Consider the following 18,118-nt stretch of genomic DNA (forward strand, 5'->3'; position numbering starts at 1 on the left):
TGATCTTTATATTATATCCGTGGTTTGCTTTTTTGGTCATATAGTTAGCTTTACACAGTATGTAGCCTTTTCAGATTGAATTTTCACTTAACAAGTCCCTTCAGTCATGTCTTACTCTTTGGGCCCTGTGGACTGTAGCCCACCAGGTTCCTCTGTCCATGGGATTCTCCAGACAAGAATACTGTAGTGGGTTGCCTTGCTCTCCTCCAGGGGATCTTCCTGATCCAGGGATCGAACCCACATCTCTTATGTCTCCTGCATTGGCAGGTGGGTCATCTGCCACTTGTGCCTCTTTCACTTGCTAGTAAGCATTGTTTCCTCCCTTGCATTCATGGTTTGGTGCATGCATGTCCTTTTTGTGTCAAATAATATTCCATTGTCTGGCTGGGCCAATTTATTTATCCATTCATTTACTGAAGGGCATCTTGGTTATTTCCAAATTTTGGGAGTTATGAATAAAGCTGTTATAGACATTTCACAAATTCAAAAAAATTCCTTTTTTGTTTTAAATTAAACATATAATGAACCAGCTCACTTCCAATATGCATCCAAACCAGACTGAAGAGGCATCTCCTTCCTTCTACTTCATGCTCTCTCTCTGTTTGCATTAACTGCATTGTTAATGTAGCATACTATTTTCTCCATTTTCCATTCATTTATTTTAGACAATGCAGGAAAACACAATAAAAAACCCCAAATGGATCAAGAAGTGTCACTACGGCAGAGATGGTTGTTTCATGAAAACTGAAAAATTGAGTTATAGACAGAGATGGACGGCTCACACTCAAAAACCCCAAACTCCCAGATGATTTTGGGGTTGACATTTCTATAGGCAAAATTTGGGGTGAGGGCTGCAGGATGAGTGACTTTCTTCTGATTGGTTGTTGGTGACCTAACAGAGCAGTGCTCCAGGAATCCTGTGCCCAGCCTAAAGTAACCATCTTCGTGGGTGGGTGGGGGGTGGGGGCTTAGTTCTTGTGGAAGAACTCAAAGATATTGTTATGTTTATTCCTTGAGGAGGAACCAGGATCCTGCTTTAATCACTGCACTTTGGTTTCCTCCTTTGTTTCTATTAGCAACTATTTGAATTTGCTTTTTGGAACAGGGAGGTTTGGAAGTCTGAAGTTTGTATCTAACAAATTAGAAATGGGGGATAAAAAAAGAAAGGCTTTTGTACTCAGGAGGCCCCTGCAGCAGTTTTGCTTGGTTACAAACTTATTCAACCTGAATAACTGAAGCTAAAAGCTGTTTTTGTTTTTTTTTTAATTGAAGTATGGGACCCAACTGAAGCGACTTAGCACATGTGCACACATTGTTGGTTTACAAAGTTGTGTTAAGTCATTATTAATAACAAACATGATTTTAGTCATGGTACATGGGAAATGATCAAACTGATCTTGTTATAAGCACCGAGAACTTTTATCTTTCTTCATTTAGGGTGGAAGGGACCAGAAACTGCTGAGCTGGTAAGAAGGTCACACAAATAACTAAACACTTAGAGGGAGTCAAAGTTTTTGTTCATTCGGTCCAAAGATACCTGTCCACACACACTCTCCATCCACCAGACCAGGCTGAACTATGCATCCAAATCAGAATTCATCATTTATTGATTTTTAAGACCTTGGACAAGTTCTGTCCTTAAGCCTCGTCTGTGAAATAGGGATGATAATATGTACTTAATTAGGGCATCCTTATAGTTAGAAGTTGGCTTTCCAGGTGACTCAGTGGTAAAGAATTGGCCTGCCAATGCAGGAGACCTGGATCCTGACGATCCCCTGAAGGGAATGGCAACTCACTCCAGTAATCTTGCCTGGGTAAAGCCCATTGACAGAGGAGCCTGGAGGGCTGGCTACAGTCTAGTTAGCACCGCAAGAGGCAGACCCGACTTTGCGACTAAACAACAACATAGTTAAAAGTCAGGTCAGGTCCCCAGAAATGCGAACCAACTTGATGTTTCGTGACATTATGTCACTGTTAGTCCACCAGGAACTGAGTACAGGATGAAAGAAATCATACGTGACCCTCTCTCTCTGCAGATTCCCTTTCCCAATATACGCGTAAGCGTGGGCTTCAGTCCCGTCCGACCGTGTACGACGGTAAGGACTGTGGCCCCCCCAGGCTCCTCTGTCCGTGGGGATTCTCCAGGCAAGAATACTGGCGAATAGGGAGCAACTGGGTTGCTATGCCCGCCTCCAGAGGATCTCCCCCACCCAGGGATCGAATCACCATCCCCCGCCCGGTCTCTTAGGTCTCCTGCTTTGGCAGGCGGGTTCTTCACCAATAGGGCCACCTGGGAATCCCTCCCAATCTAAAAGGGCAGCAAAACGCACGCAGAGGTCCCTACACAATGCAGCAACACGAGATGCCAATAGCCTGTCCCCAGTGGCAACATTCACTCATCTTCCAAAATCGTTTTGAGTTCTTCGAATCCTGTTACTTTTTTTGGCTCTTGACGCTCTGCAAACACAATCTGTGCTAAACCCTGCTGTTGTCCGACGTCAAAGGCTTGGCCGTACGTCGGAGGACTTCCCAGAGGACCGTAGTTTGGTCCCAAGAGGACAGGATGCCTGGAGCGCCAACTGTACACGCCTTCAGCCAGCTTTTTTCAGGATATTTGCAAAACTGCAGCCGAGGGGGGCGTTTCCGAGCAGCGGGGGCGGGCAGATACCGCACCTCCCCTCTCCACGTTCTTGGTGGGGGGGGGGGGGGCGGTACCCGGGCTGGGAGCAATAACTAAGGCCGCGTTCGCAGCCAGGTGCGAGCACGTGGACGCCTAGGCTCTGAGCCCGGTGTGCCGGGCGGTCCGTTTACCCTCCTTTCGCCTCGCACCTTCGGCCGCCTCCGGGCAACCTCAGCCCCGGCCAACGTTTGGCGACGCCGCCGCCCCCGCTCGCGGCCTGTGGCTCTGGGCTCCCGGCGATCCGGCTGCGAAGCGTTGCCGGCGTCCTCCAGGCGGGCCCGGGAGGCGGCGCGGCCTCGGGAGGCGGGGACCCGGCGGGCCGCAGGCGCTCGGCTTCCGGCTCCCGCTGTGCGGACCGGCGTGGCGGCCTGAAATCCAGCATCCCGGCCAACACCTCCCGGAGCAGCGGGCGGCACCAACGCCCCAGCGGCTGGATCCCAAACCGCGCTCGCCCCGGCCGGCAAGATGCAACCGGTGTACCCGGAGGTGAAACCCAACCCGCTGCGGAACGCGAACCTCTGCTCGCGCGTGTTCTTCTGGTGAGCGCCCCGCCTGGGCTGTGATACCGCCGCCGCCGTGGGGCGGGTACCTGATGCCGCCTTCGCCTTTCTGAGGCAGAGGCGCTTTCCGCTCTCCCCCAGGCCGCCCGGCTTCTTGCCGCCGTTGGGGCCTCCCCGCGCCGGCCGCGTGGTCCCCGCCGGCCTGCTGGCTTGCGGGGGTAGGGGGAGCAGGCGGAGGAGGGGGACGTGGTCGCGGGGTCGCCGGCTGTCCCAGTATATTTGCTCGCCGCTCCGGCAGCCTCCAGTTCCCGGAGCCGGGGGGAGCAGCTGGAGCCGGAGGCGGGGAGGCGGAGAACGGAGGCTGCCCAGGGGGAGTCACCCCCCAGCCGGAGAAAGGACCGGACCACCCCCCTTCTCCCCGCTGGGAATTCGCTCTTCTGAGCTAGAACTGCGCTTTTTTTTTCTTCCGTTTTTTTTCCCCCCTAAGCAAGCAGCTATGAGCAGCTTTCTTTATGTAATTAAAGCCCTGGACCAATTGCCGTCTTCCAATAATGTCCCCACTTTTAACCATATTCCTTATGTGCCATCTGCCGGCCAGTTGCACCCGGCTCTGTCTGTGACCCTGTCTATCCCTCCGTCTGTCTGTGTGCGTCTGGTACCTAATTAAGGCAAATTTGTAGTGGTTAAAGGAACAATTTTTATGTAATGAATGGGGACACTATTCTTGAACATGTTTTGCTTTTGCCTGGGACACAGCGACCACCGGCGTAGGTATTTTGACCAACTGCTTTCCCTATTGTGAATATTTATTTGCCCATCTATCTTTGAGGACCACTCTGGGCTTGGGGTCCCTGAATGAAGCCTGTGGGGTCTTGTCCAGATCTCTCGCTTTCAGGCAGGACAGGCAGGGCAAGGAACTCTCCAAGACCGTTTTTGTGAATTTTAAAAATATATGCATGGAAATGGAAGGTGAGGACCTCTCATTGATTGTGGTAGGCACCCATTTCCAGTTTTCCTGTGGGAGCAGATGGAGCTATTATCTTTTACAGCTGAAGGTACTGAAGCATAGAGGTTGAGGAAGTTGCCTACATCACATGGTGAGTAAGTGGTGAAGTGGGATCCTGGACTAGGCAGTCTGACTTCTGAGCCTGTGATTCCTGTGTGGGTAACTGCAGTTCTGTTAACTGTTATAACTGTTTCTGTTGGTATGCTTACTTGTTCCTAAATGCATAAAGAAGGTGATTCCAAACACACCTTTGTTCTTGTAGATAATTCAGGTTCTTGCTGTGGGCGATGATTCATGTGAAACATCTATAATCAAGCTTTAGAGCGGCTGTTCTCAAAGTACAGCTCTCAGACCTGCAGCGTCTTCTCACCTGGGAGCCTGTTGTTCTTTTTTTTTTTTCATTTATTTTTATTAGTTGGAGGCTAATTACTTTACAATATTGTAGTGGTTTTTGCCATACATTGACATGAATCAGCCATGGATTTACATGTGTTCCCCATCCCGATCCCCCCTCCCACCTCCCTCTCTACCCCCTCTGGGTCTTCCCAGTGCACCAGGCCCGAGCACTTGTCTCAGGCATCCAACCTGGGCTGGTGATCTGTTTCACCCTAGATAATATACATGTTTTGATGCTGTTCTCTCGAAACACCCCACCCTTGCCTTCTCCCACAGAGTCCAAAAGTCTGTTCTATACATCTGTGTCTCTTTTTCTGTTTTGCATATAGGGTATCATTACCATCTCTCTAAATCCCATAAATATGTGTTAGTATGCTGTAATGTTCTTTATCTTTCTGGCTTACTTCACTCTGTATAATGGGCTCCAGTTTCATCCATCTCATTAGAACTGATTCAAATAAATTCTTTTTAATGGCTGAGTAATATTCCATGGTGTATATGTACCACAGCTTCCTTATCCATTCGTCTGCTGTTGGGCATCTAGGTTGCTTCCATGTCCTGGCTATTATAAACAGTGCTGCGATGAACATTGGGGTGCACGTATCTCTTTCAGATCTGGTTTCCTGTTGTTGTTCATTCGCTCAGTTGTGTCCGACTCTTTGCGACCCCATGGACTGCAGCACACCAGGCCTCCCTGTCCTTCATCATCTCCCGCAGTTTGCTCAAACTCATGTCCATCGAGGCCGTGATGCCATCCAACCATCTCATCCTGTCGTCCCTGTCTCCTCCTGCCTTCAGTCTTTCCCAGCATCAGGGTCTTTTCTGATGAGTCAGCTCTTCACATCAGGTGGCCAGAGTATTGGAGCTTCAGTTTCACCATCAGTCCTTCCAATAAATATTCAGGATTGATTTCCTTTAGGATGGATTGGTTTGATCTTCTTGCAGTCCAAGGGACTCTGAAGAGTCTTCAACACCACAGCTCAAAAGCATCAATTCTTCGGTGCTCAGCCTTCTTCATGGTCCAACTCTCATAACCATACATGACTACTGGAAAAACCATAGCTTTGACTGTATGGCCCTGGGAGCCTGTTAGAAATGCACTTTTCCTGCACTCATTCTAGATCACTTCTGTAAAATTAGAAGCTCTGGGGATGAGGCTTAAAGAAGCATTCCAGGTGATTCTGGTGGCAGGTTGATGCTGGCAGCTGCTTTTTAAATTTTTTTCTGGCAACTGCTTTAAGCCACTCCTCCCACTGGCATTGTTACTTCAGTATAATCTTTTGAAAAGGGGTCCAAGAGTTAGGGTCATTCTCCCCCGCCCCCCGCCCTTGCGGAGGGGCTATAGAGCACTTTCCGCCATAATTTTTGTAGGTCTTGTGAGATAAACAAGACTACCATTAAAAAAAAAAAAAGGGGGTCCAGACTTCCCTGGCAGACCAGTGGTTAAGACTCTGCTCTTGTAGTGTGGGGGGGTTTCCATCCATGGTGGGGAATGACATCCTGAGGAGAGGGGGTTCAGAGTTTGCAGACTTGGTTGTTGACCATAATAATAGCCGTCTTGTGTTCAAAGCCTGAGGTACCTTAGTGATTTCGTTCTCTACCCAACTGCTACCAAGGGAATGATGAACTGAGCCCAGCCAGGAAGTTTTGCCCAGAGAGAAGGCCCACCTTGTAGAGAAAAGTCGAGTTTTCATGTTCTTATTGGGTATATACTTTAAATTTCATCTGTGGTTTAGTGTTTCATAGCAGTTTGCAGATAGGGTATAAGGATATGGATTTTGGTGACTTTTACCAATATGGGTGTTGGTAATTGTTGTGGATTTTGTAGAAGAATATACATTTTTTTCTATTTTTGTAAGAAATTTAAAACTATAAAGCAAGAAGAATAAGATTTGTTTTTATTAGCCAAGCACACTTACTGATACTTTGTTTCTTAGTCTTTCCCCTAGAAATTTTTATGCACACCTGCTTATCCATATTCATCTTTTGTATAAAAATAGTTTTGAATCTTGACGCCTTCTTAATTTTCTATGGTTAATATTTAATACAAATCTTTAAAACATGGTATTTAATTGCAATTTATTCAGTCTTTCATTTTTGTTTATCACAGTTCATTGCTGATTATGATGTGATGAATATCCATGATCTTGTATTGTGGTGCATCTTTCATTTTTCTATATTCTCAGGTGTAAAATGACCAGTGAAAGGCCAAATTGTTTCCCATAGGTTCAAACCAGTTTACACTCTTCACAGCTGTTTGTGAGCTTATTTAAGTATCAACTTTGAATACCTAAATTAATTCTTCGAGGTCTAAAGTTAATATCAAACAGTTTTTGTTTTTTGGCCCCTGCCATGAGGCATCCAGGATCTTAGTTCCCTGGCTGGGGATGGAACCTATGCCCCTTGGCAGTGGAAGAGTAGAGTCTTTTTTTTTTTTTTTTTTATAACTGAGATTTTATTGGTTGTTTTGAGGATCACTACACAGACATTTCAATTTGTACACAATTCTCACATACGTACCAGAAATCTAAAATATCATGTAGTTGTGATTCTTAACAGTTATTCCAGTGACTTTCCAGCTTAAAATTTGGAGCAAACTTTCCTTATCAGGATATCAAGTACCAATATCTTCAAATATTGATATGTTGTTACATCATAAGTCCCACTGATTCACAATTTAATATCATATACACTACATACCCAAACTGTCAATCTTTCACAGCACATTAACCAAGTTACTAGGAAAACTGGACTACCACGACCAAAGATGTTATAGTATAGTGCACAAAATTCTGACCAGGAGAGCCAAGATCAAAAAGTGGTTTGCTGTAGGAAATAATTCTACCAAAACAATATGGGAAGAGAAGTAATTTAAAGTGTTCAGGACGTTAAATGCACAACTGACTCCAAACTGCCATTTAGTATGCTTTTGTATTATAGGATATAAAAGCTACCCCCCATCTATGGAATGTTAAGCTGACACCCAAGACAATCAAAGCCTCCCATATCCAATATCCCACTATTTTCTGGTTGTACCAAAAAATAAACAACCAGCAAATGATTTCACCTCTTAAAGAAAAGCATTTACACTTAAAAACTGGGATGAGGTGGGATTCCCTCCTTTTTAAAAATGTTTCTAGAGCTACTAAAAACCTTGAATTTACAAAATAGTTGATAAAAATATTCCTCTGGATTGTACAAGAAGGGAAACAGGGACCACTGACAGGACTGAGCCTATGGTTATTAATCAGACTTGGCTTCTTTTCTGCTTCATCAGAGGCTGGGCTCTCCTCGTTTTTAGTCTCCATTTTCTGCAGGCAAGTCTTCTTTAGTCTCTTGGTTGGCCACTTCCCCCTGTTTTCCCTTTGCTCCTCTTTTCCCTTTAGTTTGCACTTTTTTGTCTGAAGATTTATCCTTTCCCGCCGCCTTTTTTGGCTTCGTTTCCACTTTTGCAGGAGCCGGTTTAGCTGACAACCTCGCCGATCTCCTCTTGGGCTCCTCCTTCGCCGCACCCTCTGCGGAGGTGACCTTCCTCTTGGGCATCGTGGCGGCGGGGTGGGCGAGAGCCGAGTGCCTGAGGGCCGCGCCGCGCCGAGAGCCTTCGCGAAGCCGAATAGCCTGACCGCTGCCTCTCCTCCCGCCGCCCAAGCTAAGAGTAGAGTCTTAACCACTGGACCCCCAGGAAGTCCGATAATATCAAACACTTTTCATTTCAATTTGTTTGATTTGTAAAAATGGAACATTTTTTTGGTGCCTGTTGACTTTTTTTTTTGAATTGTGTATTAATAGATTTTTTTTGAAATAACTTGTAACAGCACTTATAATTTTACAAATTTTCTCTGAATTTAGAGGTTTTAAATTATATGTCATTAAGTATATCAAGCTTTTCTTTTTGGTTTCTCCTGTTGCTTTTATAATATGTCTTCGTAAAATCCCAGCATCATTTAAATCTCTGTAAGCATTTTATTTTAATCTTATTTCATTTCTAACAATAAAGCCAGCTAGAATTTCATTGTTTCCCGAAACGGCCCATTTTCCTGTCATGGTTTATTGAATAATTCTTGCTCATCCCCATTACTGGAAATAAGGAGCACTTGTTAATGAACCGTGTCCAGCTGGGGACTGGATTGTCCAGTCTGCTGAGACTCTCCCTGGTGATGTCCCTGCTGTCCTGCAATTCAGCCCTCTGGGGTGTGCTCTGCATTTCTCCACCACCTTCATCCCAGAGGCCAGCAGGTTGAGGGTTAGTACAGGACCTATCCACAGAGATGAGGGTTGAGTAGGATCTTGGACCAGATGCACTTGTCCCATCAGTCAGTGAGTTCAGTTGCTCAGTTGTGTTTGACTCTTTGCGACCCCATGGACTGTAGCACACCAGGCTTCCCCGTCCATCATCTCTCAGAGTTTGCTCAAACTCATATCTATTGAGTCAGTGATGCCATCCAACCATCTCATCCTCCGTTGTCCCCTTCTCCTGCCTTTTCTTTCCCAGCATCAGGGTCTTTTCTAATGAGTCGGCTCTTCACATCAGGTGGCCAAAGTGTTAGAGCTTCAGCTTCAGCATCAGTCCTTTCAGTGAATATTCAGGACTGATTTCTTTTTGGATTGACTGATCTCCTTGCTGTCCAAGGGACTCTGAAGAGTCTTCTCTAACACCAGTTCAAAAGCATCAGTTCTTTGGTGCTCAGCTTTCTTTATGGTCCAACTCTCACATCCAAACATGACTATTGAAAAAGCCATAGCTTTGACTGTATGGACCTTTGTCAGGAAAGTAATGTCTCTGCTTTTTAATATGCTGTCTAGGTTGGTCATAGTTCTTCTTCTAAGGAGTAAGCCCCTTTTAATGTCATGGCTGCAGTCACTATCTTCAGTGATTTTTGAGCCCCCCAAAATAAAGTCTGCCACTGTTTCCACTATTTCTCCATCTATTTGCCATGAAGTGATGGGACCAGATGCCATGATCTCTTTTTTTGAATGTTGAATTTTAAGCCAGCTTTTTCACTTTCATCACGAGGCTCTTTAGTTCCTCTTCACTTTCTGCCATAAGGGTGGTGTCATCTGCATATCTGAGGTTATTGATATTTCTCCCAGCAGTCTTGATTTCAGCTTGTGCTTCATCCAGCTTAGCATTTTGCATGATGTACTCTGCATATAAGTTACATAAGCAGGGTGACAATATATAGCCTTGTCATAATCCTTTCCCAATTTGGAACCAGTCCATTGTTTCATGTCTGGTTCTAACTGTTGCTTCCTGACCTGCATACAGATTTCTCAAGAGGCAGGTCAGGTGGTCTGGTATTCATATCTCTTGAAGAACTTTCCACAGTTTGTTGTGAAAAGGTTTTGGTGTAGTCAATGAAACAGAAGTAGGTGTTCTTCTGGAACTCTCTTGCTTTTTTGATGATCCAACATATGTTGGCAACTTTCTCTGGTTCCTCTACGTTTTCTAAATCCAACTTGAACACCTGGAAGTTCTCAGTTCATGTACTGTTCAAGCCTGGCTTGGAGAATTTTGAGCATTACTTTGCTAGCGGGAGAGATGACTGCAGTTTTGCGGTAGTTTAAACATTCTTTGGCATTGCCTTTCTTTGGGATTGGAATGAAAAGTGACCTTTTCCAGTCCTGTGTCCACTGCTGATTTTTCCAAATTTACTGGCATATTGAGTGCAGCACCTTCACATCATTATCTTTTAGGATTTGAAATAGCTCAGCTGGAATTTCACATCCACTAGTGTTGTTCATAATGATGCTTTCTAAGGCCCACTTGACTTCACACTCCTGGATATCCATAGCTTTGACTGTATGGACCTTTGTCAGGAAAGTCATGTCTCTGCTTTTTAATATGCTGTCTAGGTTGGTCATAGTTCTTCTTCTAAGGAGTAAGCCCCTTTTAATGTCATGGCTGCAGTCACTATCTTCAGTGATTTTTGAGCCCCCCAAAATAAAGTCTGCCACTGTTTCCACTATTTCTCCATCTATTTGCCATGAAGTGATGGGACCAGATGCCATGATCTCTTTTTTTGAATGTTGAATTTTAAGCCAGCTTTTTCACTTTCATCAAGAGGCTCTTTAGTTCCTCTTCACTTTCTGCCATAAGGGTGGTGTCATCTGCATATCTGAGGTGATTGATATTTCTCCCAGCAGTCTTGATTTCAGCTTGTGCTTCATCCAGCTTAGCATTTTGCATGATGTACTCTGCATATAAGTTACATAAGCAGGGTGACAATATATAGCCTTGTCATAATCCTTTCCCAATTTGGAACCAGTCCATTGTTTCATGTCTGGTTCTAACTGTTGCTTCCTGACCTGCATACAGATTTCTCAAGAGGCAGGTCAGGTGGTCTGGTATTCATATCTCTTGAAGAACTTTCCACAGTTTGTTGTGAAAAGGTTTTGGTGTAGTCAATGAAACAGAAGTAGGTGTTCTTCTGGAACTCTCTTGCTTTTTTGATGATCCAACAGATGTTGGCAACTTTCTCTGGTTCCTCTACGTTTTCTCAATCCAACTTGAACACCTGGAAGTTCTCAGTTCATGTACTGTTCAAGCCTGGCTTGGAGAATTTTGAGCATTACTTTGCTAGCGGGAGAGATGACTGCAGTTTTGCGGTAGTTTAAACATTCTTTGGCATTGCCTTTCTTTGGGATAGGAATGAAAAGTGACCTTTTCCAGTCCTGTGTCCACTGCTGATTTTTCCAAATTTACTGGCATATTGAGTGCAGCACCTTCACATCATTATCTTTTAGGATTTGAAATAGCTCAGCTGGAATTTCATCACATCCACTAGTGTTGTTCATAATGATGCTTTCTAAGGCCCACTTGACTTCGCACTCCTGGATATCTGGCTTTAGGTAAGTGATCACAGCATCGTGGTTATCTGGGTCATTAAGATCTTTTTTGTATAGTTCTACTGTGTATTCTTGCCACCTTTTTAAAATATCTTCTACTTCTCTAAGGTCCATACTGCTTTTGTCCTTTATTGAGCCCATCTTTGCATTGAAATGTTCCCTTAGTATCTCTAATTTTCTTGAAGAGATCTCTAGTCTTTCCCAGTCTATTGTTTTTCCTGTATTTTTTGGCATTGATCACTTGGGAAGGTTTTCTTATCTCTCCATGATATTCTGTGGAACTCTGCGTTCAGATGGACATATATCTTTCCTTTTATCCTTTGCCTTTCGCTTCTCTTCTCAGCTATTTGTAAGTCATCCTCAGACAACCATTTTGCCTTAAATTGTAACTTCCCTGACACTGACCACGCCTCAGTCAGTGAACTGTCTGCTTGCAAAGGAAGTGTGGATGTGGAAACTGCCATTGGTGTCAAGACAGACTCCAGAGACTCTTGTCAAAGAAGCTGATGTCATAGGGGGATGTGAACTAGCTGAGTGCCGAGATGGTTTAAGGAGGTTGGTTCTGTTAGGTCCTCAGTAACTATTGATTGTGAATACATAGAAATGTTTAATTTCAAACTAGGATTCTTTGCACCATTTTCAGAATACCACTTGTATGAATCTGGTTGTTCATTAACAGTCAAAAATCCACATGTTGTTGGTGGAGTCTGGGTGAGCTCTCCAGGGCTCTTTCTCTGGCTTTGTTCTGTTCCCCCTTTTTAGACACATATCTAATTTTTTAAAATTAATTAATTTGGCTAAGTTGGATCTTAGTTGGGGCATACGAACTCTTCATTTGGGTAAATGGGATCTAATTTACTGGCCAGGGCTTGAACCTGGGTCCCCTGCATTGGGAGTGTGGCATCTTAGACACTGAACCCCAAGGAAGTCCTCTTAGGCATTTAGTTTGATTACTTTTGGTGATTTTATACGATAACTCCAGCTCCAAGGAAGATGCAGAAGGATCACCCTAAAGGTGTATTAAATTTTACTACTAAGTCCTTGGGCTTCCCTCATAGCTCAGTCTGTAAAGAATCTGCCTGCAATGCAGGAGACCTGGGTTCCATTCCTGGGTTGGGAAGATCCCCTGGAGAAGGAAATGGCAACCCACTCCAGTATTCATGCCTGGAGAATTCCAAGGCCAGAGGAGTCTGGCAGGCTACAGTCCACGGGGTCGCAAGAGTCGGACACGACTTAGCGACTAAACTACTACTACTACTAAGTCCTTACAGTGAAATAAACAGTGTAAGAGATTTAACTCCTGTAGTTTATTCTTGATATTGGGGTTTTTATATTCCACATCTGATCAGCCTGAGAGATATCGACTAGTGTCCATTCAGATGTGTCAAGTGAATAATTTGCTTTTTTCTGAGTCATCATCCACGGGTCCCCCAATGTGTTGACTCCCTTCCTTTTGTTGACCTGAAACAGACTGTCAAGATATTTCTCCCGCAAAGATGGGTTTATGTGGGAACAGCAGAGAATTGCAGTTCAGTGTCTGCAGCCATGGGAATCCATGTCCAAGTCTCCAAAGGAGCAGGAAGGAGAACTCTTATAGAGGGAAAGGAGACTTGGGAGAGCTATTGTAGTAACCAGCGTCTATGGCTTTTCATTGGCTGAATCCTTGCCAGGAAAGAAAGATTGTTACTTCTTACCACTGGTCTCTGATATTGTTGCAGGCATGAGAGCTCCCCCTCCTGGTCTCCCAGCTGTGTAATTGAGGTTTCTCTGCAGTTAAGTTTTTACACCTGTGTGTCTTTCTCCCAGGCTATGTCTGCTCTGTGATGTGTGGAACATTTTCACCCTAAGTCTTGCCTGTAACTTTTCGATGGAGCCAGAGAACACTGTCCTTCTTACCATGAGGCTGTTACTATGGGTTTCCTCTTTGAGTAAGATAAACCCCTTTTAGTGTTTTCCGTAATGAGTTTGATCCCTGGGTCAGGAAAGATCCCCTGGAGAAGAGAATGGCTATCCACTTTACTAGTTTTGCCTGGAGAAGTCCATGGACAGAGGAGCCCGGCGGGCTATAGTCCATGGGGTCGCCAAGAGTCGGACCAACTGAGCAACTAAAATTATCTGTTAAACTTGCCAGTGCTCTTCTTACTAGTGAGTATACAGCAGTTTCTCAGCCCTCAATATGATTGACTCACCTTGTTGGCCCTAAAATTTGAGTGCCTGGTCCCTCCCACTTTATTTACTTTTTAAGTAGATAAATTAAAATCTTTTTGTTGGAGTTTTCAATGTCAAACTCTCAAAAACTAATAGAATGAATAGACAGAAAAGTAGGATATAGCAGACCCGAAAAGCACTATGAACCAGTTCAACATGGTTAAGATTTATACAATTTTCATACAACAGCAGGATGCAAATTCTGCTCAAGTTCCCATAGATGATAAATCTCTCCAGTGTCGAGGAGACCCTGATACATATCCAGGGTCATGAAACAAGGGCAGAACTTCCATGGTCTAAAGGTATTGAAATCAGAGAGTCTGTTCTCTTATTACTGTGGAATTATGTTAGAAACCAATATCAAACGATACTTGAAAATAACCTACATATTTTCAATATCTGCACCCGTTTTTAAGTTCCTCTCAAAGCATGAGAACTGGCTTGTTCACTCTTTTTGGGACTCAACAAGGTACTGGGGAGGGAGGGGGCTTCCTGTGTGCGGAGACAGATATACTTGGTCCTTGAATCCTTACAGTAAACCCTTGTTGTACCTGATTTTGTCTTCCTTTTACCAATGTAGGACATTGAGGAGCTCAGAGTTAAGTCAAGGTGACAAATTCCAGAGTATGGGCTATGACCTCTGTTGCTGTGTGTATTTCCTCACCTGAGGCACATAGAATGCCTGGATTGACCGAGTTTATAAGGGTGATTGAGTGGAAATCTCACATTTGTCAACAGGAAGCTCATGAACATAAAGTTGCTCACCCAATAAATTGCTTTTATTTTTCAGACCCTTGTTGGTGTGTTTAGTTGGTGAGGATGTGACAGATTATGTGATAAACCCAACTGGCTACGACTTTAAACTTCTACTGAAGGGATTTCTCAAGGGATTTTTCTTCTGTAAAGAGAAAGTTGTCTGTCCTGTTTTGTTTTTTTCTGTTCAGAGAGGAGGTTTAACAATTTCATTTCCAATTACAGTATTTCCCATCAGTTTTAAAAAGCTATTTACAAGAAGCGTTATTACACTACTTTTACTTTTAAATGCATTAAACACTTCTAAATATCTAGAAAGACTAGATATTTCATGTAAGAACTTGTCCACTATGTACGCAGTACTGTTAAATAAAATTGCACACATGTAACAATGGTTATAATTTGAGGTATCTTCTACAATATGGCCATTTTGGCCTGAACCATTCCCTATCTTACTTCCTTCTCTCTCCCACCAACTGTCCTGTTTTTAAACAGAAATTCAGTTCAGTTGCTCAATCATGTCCGACTCTTTGTGACCCCATGGACTGCAACATGCCAGGCTTTTCTGTCTATTATCAACTCCCAGAGCTTGCTCAAAAACTCTGGGAGCTTGCTTAAATAGAAGGGAGATGGCTTAAAACTTAAGCCTGGGCCTGCAGGGGTTGGCGTATCAGTGCCATAGGTTACACAGGTGGCGTTTATATGAGTTCTAAGTGTTCGTTGAGCAACACTGTTCACCTGTAAAACATAATGCATTTTTAATAGTCCAGGTAAGTGCCTGTTGCATATCAAGTCCTCAATAAATGGGGACAGTGAGGATTATTGCAAAACCCTCCCTCCCTCCCTCTCTGAGTGGATTTGGTCTTCTCTGCTAGGAGCCACTTAGAGAGTAAGTTGAGTGTTTTGAAGGGAAATTCCGCAGGGCCGCTTTCTCATCAGCCCCGTTCCTCAGGAGGGATTCCTTTCCTGTAAAGGGGGAGACCTTCTTGGAAACCCTTCCAGGAAGGATGAAGTGCAGCCGGAAGGGATCCCGCAGAGCCGCCCGCTAACAGACACAAAAAGGGAATCAGTTGCTTTTGGTTTCTGGGAACTGGCCTCTTTAGTAAGGGCAGAGCAAAGTGAGGAACTAGTACCTAGTACTGAATGTGTGTGGAAAGAGTGGTCTGAGAAGGGTAGGTGAGGCTCCTGTGGGTGAGACTGAACTCCACCTGCACAGTGAGGGTGAACCCGAGGCCGGCCTCACTATTCTGTGACTCCCAGTCATCTCTGGCTGATTCTTCTGGAAAGTCTTACTCTGAGAAGTTGGTGGCAGGCGAACGGGGGGGTGGGGTGTCCACAGACAGGTTGAATTCAGCTGGCCCAGAGCCACACAGACAGCCAGTCTGTGGTTTAAAGCCACAATGTGGTTTCCTCCTGCTCACGTGTTTAGGCTGAATTCTGGCAAGAATGTCAAGGCAGGCAGAGGTGAACGTGAGCACTGCTGCAGCCCCCTGTATGTGGCAGAACCCACCAGCCCAAGCGCGGTGGAGCGTGTGCCCGAGTGAGGTCGGCAGCCCCTCCAGGCTGGTGGCGGCCTCCAGGCAGGAAGCTGTCATCCTCCACACTTCCTGCCTCCTCTGTGCTCACTTCCCCAGACCTCTTTCTGCTTTCTGAAGCCCCTGCCTTCTGTGTTCTCTGCTTTATTTTGTAGCTTATTTTTAAGCTTTTAAATTTATTAATTTTTTTTTAATCTTTTGGCTGTGCGGTGGGGAATGTGGAATTTTTAGTTCCCTGGCCAGGGATTGAACCCCTGCCCCCTGCACTGGAAGTGTGGCATTTCAACCCCTGGGTTTGCAGGGAAAGTTCCTCTGTTTTGTTTTTTATCTCTGCTGTTCCTTCCTCCCGCCTCAGAAAGTCAACCCCATTTACTGGTTTCCACAGAAGTCCACGTGCAGTGAGGTTTGGTGATCTTTGAAGATGTGGGTTGAGGATTATCAGTGGAAGGCCTGGCCTCCCTCCCCTCCATTTCCTCTGTCAGCTCCCTTCCCGCGGAAGTAAGAAGCAGGGTCTCCTCTCATTGTGGGCACAGCCATGCTGAGCACTCAGGGACCCACTGAGATCTTCAAGAATACCTTGCTACCTTAAGCAGATTTCTATACTACCAGGTGGAACACTACCACAACCGTGATTAACGTTTGTATCGATAAAAGACTGGCCAAGGGCAGCCACTTTCTTTGCCTCCAGCTGAAGAAACTGAGGTGCAGAGAGGTTAAAAAAACTTCATGTCCAAAGCAACACAAATTTGTAAATGGGGAGGAGGCTGTTGTTTCAGCTTCAGATGTTGAAAGTCAAGCGCCAGAGATCCTTGGAAGGCAGAGGAGGATGAGTTACATACAGCTCGAAGAGTGGTGTGAGCCAAGAAGAGAACAGGTGGTGCTTGTAAAAAAGCTATATTGTATCTTCATTTGTGCAGAAATTCTCTCAAGAAGTCCATCTCCAAAAGCATATTGCACTTAAAATGATGGCTTTATTCCTACATTTAACAATCTGGTGTTGATGTTCAGTCTTAAATTTCTGACCTGTCCCCCGGTTCCTAATGGATCTTAGCATTTTACTTGATTGTAGAGCAAAGGGTTTGTGTTCCTTCTATCCTGGTCTTTTGACAGGCCAGGATCCTAGTATTCTTGCACTTGCATCTTATTTTAAAAATTTTGTTTATTTTGTTTATTTTTGTTTTTTTGGCTGGGCCATGCAGCTTGTAGGATCTTCATTCCCTGACCAGAGATCAAACCCCAGCTCTTAGCGGTGAGAGCTTGGAGTTGTAACTGCTGGGTTGCTAGGGAATTCCTGTATCTTTTTATTTTGGAAGGAAATGATATGATATGGCAGCCTCCCTTCTGCTCCTCTCCCTCCCAAAGGGGAAAAAAAAACCTTGATTTGATTTGAAATCAGATTAATAGTAAAATTTTTGATCACCTGACCTTGTAGAGCTGTTCTCAATCTCTGTTTTCTAAAAGTTGCTCCTTTTTGCCTGTTTCAGGTACCTCAACTCCTGGGTTGCCCAGGACAGTCCCGATTTATACCCCTTTATCACACTGTAGTTATTAACAGCACCCTGTTTTACTCCTTGAAGTATCTTAGGTTGAATGATTAATAATATGGTCACTCTAACAGAGGTAAGTTCATATTCCATAAAATATGCTCCTCCCTCTCCAGTGGGTTCAGTCCCTGGGTTGGGAAGATCCCCTGGAGAAGGGAATGGCAACCCACTCCAGTATTCTTGCCTGGAGATCCCATGGGGTCACAAAGAGCTGGACATGACTGAGCAACTCTCACACACACACACACACACACACACACTCTCTCTCTCTCTCTCTCTCTCTCCCTCTCTCTCTCTCTCTCTCTCTCTCTCTCTCTCCCTCTCCCTCTCCCTCTCCCTCTCCCTCTCCTAGGTATCCTTCTAAGATAATCCCTGACCTGTGATTTGTACGCGAGAGGGATGGCTGGGAAAGCTGCAAGGAGAGTGTGTGCTCCTGGAGGTGGCACGTGGGCATCTGGGTTGCTTGGTCCCTCCCAGCCGTGGGACCCGGGGGAATGCACAGTCACTGGGGCTGGAGGCACAGTGCCTAAGGGGTCTCTGGAAGGTGTATGCGAGTCCAGCCAGTGAAGGCGCTTACCTCCGGCTGAGCCAGCTGAACAGAAAGCCAACACAAGGGCACTTTGAGCAGCCAGGCACTTTAAAGCCCTGGG

At 44.9% G+C, this 18,118-nt stretch overlaps 1 protein-coding gene and 1 pseudogene across 3 annotated transcripts in view; one reads left to right on the plus strand and one right to left on the minus strand.

Annotated features, from left to right (window-relative positions):
- The first annotated feature begins 3,004 nt into the window (after nucleotides 1-3,004).
- ABCC4 (ATP binding cassette subfamily C member 4 (PEL blood group)) overlaps nucleotides 3,005-18,118 on the plus strand; it is a 187,061-nt gene continuing 171,947 nt past the window's right edge. For all 3 annotated transcript variants that reach the window (XM_070471514.1, XM_070471515.1, XM_070471516.1), the window contains exon 1: nucleotides 3,005-3,219. In XM_070471514.1, coding sequence (XP_070327615.1) covers nucleotides 3,146-3,219 — 74 coding nt within the window. In that variant the 5' untranslated portion in view covers nucleotides 3,005-3,145. The remainder of the gene's footprint in view (nucleotides 3,220-18,118) is intronic.
- On the minus strand, nucleotides 7,495-8,146 carry LOC110131649 (uncharacterized; annotated as a pseudogene).

The sequence above is a fragment of the Odocoileus virginianus genome, chromosome 8 (assembly GCF_023699985.2).
Source record: "Odocoileus virginianus isolate 20LAN1187 ecotype Illinois chromosome 8, Ovbor_1.2, whole genome shotgun sequence".
NCBI lineage: Eukaryota > Metazoa > Chordata > Mammalia > Artiodactyla > Cervidae > Odocoileus > Odocoileus virginianus.